We start from the raw sequence: 4,726 nt of genomic DNA, 5'->3' as shown, positions 1-4,726 counted from the left end.
TTACTTTAAGTACATTTTGATGGAAATACTTGTATACTTTTAATCAAGTACATTTTGAATATTTCTGCATTATAGACAGTATTGATACTTTTACTTGAGTAAAGATCTGAGTACTTTTCCCACCACTACTCTCTTATTTCTTTGCCCAAAAATGCTGCGATCCTCCCTCTCTCTCTCTCTCTCCATACAAAGCGATGCTCACTTTATCAGGAAAGTGAATCGCTTTAACTCACCCGTCATCTCTCTCTCTCTCTCTCTGTCTCTCTCACAGGGAAGGTAGCGATGCAACATGTTTTGTAACATGAATGAGACAGAAAGAGGGAGCTCAGTGGTCATGTGAAACGATGCATTCAATAAGAATAAAGTTAATCTGACGCAGATTATAAACCAATTGATCCCCGGATCCTTTTATGCTAGATTGAACCACCGAGCCATGACAAAGAAAGAGAGGGGGAGGGGGAGGGGGAGGGGGAGAGAGAAAGAGAAAGAAAGAGAAGCGCTTCTCGCCCAAAAAAAACGAATCAACTCCGCAGTCAAGGTCAAGCCGGACTTTCATTTTGTCGTACACGTGTTGCAATGCATTCTGAAACTAGATGATCTATAAGCTCACAACACGTCGCATTCGCGACATGTTTGGTGGACATGTCATATATGGCAGAGACACTTAGTGACATTTGTGTTGTATCGTGAAGATATGACGTGTGTGTGTGTGTGTGTGTGTGTGTGTGTGTGTGTGTGTGTGTGTGTGTGTGTGTGTGTGTGTGTGTGTGTGTGTGTGTGTGTGTGTGTGTGTGCGTGCGTGTTTGTGCAGGTTGTCAGGCTGTATGGTCTCAGAGGAAGGCTGTTCTGCTCTGGTCTCAGCTCTGAGATCCAACCCCTCCCACCTGAAAGAGCTTGATTTGAGCTATAATCACTTGGGAGACTGTGTGGAGCATCTCACTGCTGGAGTGAAGGATCCAGCCTGGGGATTGAAGACTCTCAGGTAGGGAAAGACATGCTGCCACTCAGTGCCAATGGCTTCTAGTAGGTTTAGAGGAGGGAACTCATACTCTGATGCTGTATAGCAGGGCTTTTCACCTGTGCTGTGCCCTAGACAATTTGAAGAGTCCTTTTCATCAATTCTAAACATTAATATGAATTCTGGTGCTTAATGTGAAGGACTCCACTCCATCACAACATGGTTGATGCCTAACATGTCTGTACTGACAGACACAAAGGTCACATGTATTTGGGAAATTAACAAAACCAAAACTATTCATACAGCAGTAATTACTCTAAAGTAACAGACATGTGTGGCTAAATACCTTTAATTTCTTTAAGACTATAGTTGAATAACCATGCTGTATAGTATTGTGTAATGTTTCATGGTGTAAAATCATTATCAATCTGTTGGAAAACTTGTTTTATTATTCTTTTTAAAAAACAACTTAAAATTAAGATCTATATCGTATCTACAAACTCACGATGCCACAATATGTCTTGTTGTGAGCTTGTAGATCGTCTATTTTCACTATTTCTACCTTACACCTGTATGACGAAGGGTATAACTACTAGTAAGACGCCTAAGGGTATTACACATTTGACATAAATGGACAATGTTACACCTATTAAGAGCAAGTTAAGAGCTGCAATCTATTTCTGTGTGTTTCACTGGGGGATGTAAACAATACGTCCGTGGGCCTGACTTTGACTCTCTTCCTCCCACAGTGTGGACCATGGTGGAGAGAAGAGGCTGAAACCAGGTCTGAGGAAGTGTAAGTATTTATTCTGTTTTATTCATGAAATCAAAGCAGCACAAACAGCATGTGACATTCACTCATTAACATCCTACTGTGAATGAAGATGATCATAATAATAAGAGTAATTATATGTACAAAATTTGATGAAGTTTTAATGGTATCCCTATTCTGCGAGGAACATACAATGACAATATTTTGGTGAAGAGTTTGATGTAGACAGAAAAAAGCTCAGACCAAGTACAGAACCAAAGGTGAAGTTTACTAAGTATTGAGGGTTTACAAGGTTAGATAGTGAGTGTGCTTTTAATGTTTTTAAGGAAACAGAGTCTTAAAGGGATAGTTCACCCATACAATGACTTTTTTATCTATCGTTTACTCACACCATGGAGACTTGAATTCATGGATATCTTTTAGTTTTTGTTGTATTCCTAAACCAATAATGTGATGAGCAGCAGTGTTTCCTGTAGAGAACCACTGCTGCTCATCAAATGTGCTGGATTTGACGCAGCACCTCTGGTCGTAGGACTCAATGTGTCTGTGTAGTTGCTCCACAATGGACCATTTCACAAGTTATTTCAAAAGTTTAAACATTTTGTCAAACGCTTTTGAAAATAGCAGATCTACAAGATCGCATGTGAAACGTGAGCTAGTAAACCGGCTATTTTTGAATAGATTAAGTATGAAATATAATAGGGCTGTAAACAAGTACAATATTTGCTTTGATTGATTGGTGATAGTAAATAGTGATGTAAACTCATTCATAAATACACTATTGTAGTCTACATATTGATAGGTGATAGATGACTCAATCATAAATACACTTGATAGACTGTAGTCTGCATATTAAAACATTTGATACAAACAGTTTTTGTTTTCTTATCAATTTCAAGCGTTGCACTCTGCACTCTAAAAGGCACTGTGTGTGTGTGTGTGTGTGTGTGTGTGTGTGTGTGTGTGTGTGTGTGTGTGTGTGTGTGTGTGTGTGTGTGTGTGTGTGTGTGTGTGTGTGTGTGTGGGTCAAGTGGTACAGTAGCATCATCTGACACACACGCACAAACACACACACACACACACACACACACACACACACACACACACACACACACACACACACACACACACACACACACACACACAAACATATCTCCAGAGGTGGAAGAAGTACTCAGATGTATTACTTTTGAAGAAAGGCAAATCTACAAGATCACACCGTGTTGCATACTTATACTTGAGTACTTCAGTAAATGAGTACTTACTTTACACTATAATTCAACTTCTTATTGTCATTATTATCGTCATTATTATTTTACTCTGTTGTATTACTTATGTAAAAGTATCAATAATACAATGTATAAATACTCTGTTACAGTAAAAGTCCTGCATTCACTATTTGACTTGAGTAAAATTACAAAAGTATTACCATATAAATATACTTTTAAAAAGTATTTTAAATTGTATTTGATAGTAAACTGGAGTTGTATTGTATGTTGTTCTATCATCAGATGTGTGTGAACTCACACTGGATCCAAACACAGCACACAGCTGCCTCTCTCTGTCTGACAACAACAGGAAGGTGACACTTGATGGACCGGTTCATCAGTATCCTGATCATCCCGAAAGATTTAGGAACAGCAGACACAGCAGACAGGTGATTTGTAGAGAGAGTCTGACTGGACGCTCTTACTGGGAGGTAGACTGTTGTAGAGGGGTTTCTATAGCAGTGACATATAGAGGAATCAGCAGACAGGGTGATGACAGTACGTTTGGATCCAATGACCAGTCCTGGAGTCTGGTCTGTGATGGTGTTCATAGGTACACCTTGAATCACAATAAGAATGGAACTGTCCTCCCTGTCAGTCTCTCCTCTGACTCCGGTAGAGTATCAGTGTATGTAGACTATCCTGCAGGCACTGTGTCCTTCTACACAGTGTCCTCTGACACACTGACACACCTGTACACCTTCCAGACCACATTCACTGAACATCTCTATGCAGGGTTCAACTGCTGGGGGGGGTATGGCTCGTCAGTGTCTCTGTGTCAGATATGTGACCGCTCATGGCGTTTTCAGACACAACTCGGCGGTAATGGATTTCTACAATAGAAGAAAATTAATTAATTATTAACCCCTTAAGGTCGTTGCACACTGCTGTTTTTTCGGCCGAATATAGGAGCAAATTTCTGAGCATGTAAATAAAAAAACAACAACTTCACATTATGTCAATCATGTTTGCACACTGCCGTCCATTTTTTTAATTTATTTTCGGACCAGGGTAACTGGGCATACATTTATGGGCATAAAATGGATGCCTGTATGCGGAGCTGATGTCTGACATCAGAGTTTTCTGGAACCGGTACTGTGTCTGCAGAGATCTCCATAAAACGGGTCCTATGGGCATAAGTGGACAAAGGCAAACAGATGGTCAAAACGGGTCCTATGACAACAGTTATAATGGGGTTTGCATTAGTGTCCCCTGGCGTGGCAGGGGGAGAGCGGAAAACAGGACTACAGGTTAGGTAGTCACCGGGTGAGAAAAATGGGTTGCAAAAACCGTGGGATAAAAAATAATAATAAAAAAACAAACGGGTCCTACAGAGATCTCCATATATGGGCATAAATGGACACACGCAAACAGATGGTAAAAATGGATCCTATGACAACAGGTATAATGGGGTTTGCATTAAAGGGTGGGGCATTCATTCCCTATTTACATTGTTCCCGAGTTGGCCAGGGCGTCGACTAGACGCTTGGCCGCCCGAAGGGCGGCCAAGCTTCTAGTGTATATAAAAACCTGTAAACATGATTTTTATTCTTTATTTGTTGTACATTGTGTATCATAAATGTGTATAAAGTGTGTAAAAGTGGGAACAGCTTGCAGTGTCTAGTTTAAACATTGTAGGAGGAGATACAACTTTTAGGAGGAGATTAAACTTTATTTTTGATAAAAAGAGATCAGAACTGTATATTTTCCTACAAATATTATAATTTG

At 39.9% G+C, this 4,726-nt stretch overlaps 1 protein-coding gene across 1 annotated transcript; it reads left to right on the top strand.

The window, feature by feature from the left end:
• Nucleotides 1-824: 824 nt before the first annotated feature.
• Nucleotides 825-3,840, top strand: LOC308283054 (stonustoxin subunit beta-like; the record flags this gene model as incomplete). The annotated part of the gene is made up of 3 exons (XM_080723441.1): nt 825-982; nt 1,708-1,754; nt 3,242-3,840. The coding sequence occupies 3 exons, from the start codon at nt 825-827 to the stop codon at nt 3,838-3,840; spliced, it is 804 nt and encodes a 267-aa protein (XP_080579567.1).
• Nucleotides 3,841-4,726: the final 886 nt, after the last annotated feature.

The sequence above is a fragment of the Nannobrachium achirus genome (assembly GCF_963921795.1).
Source record: "Nannobrachium achirus genome assembly, chromosome: 4".
Taxonomy (NCBI): Eukaryota; Metazoa; Chordata; class Actinopteri; order Myctophiformes; family Myctophidae; genus Nannobrachium; species Nannobrachium achirus.
Note: the sequence above shows the minus strand (reverse complement) of the source record. Positions and strands in the feature narration are given on the sequence as shown.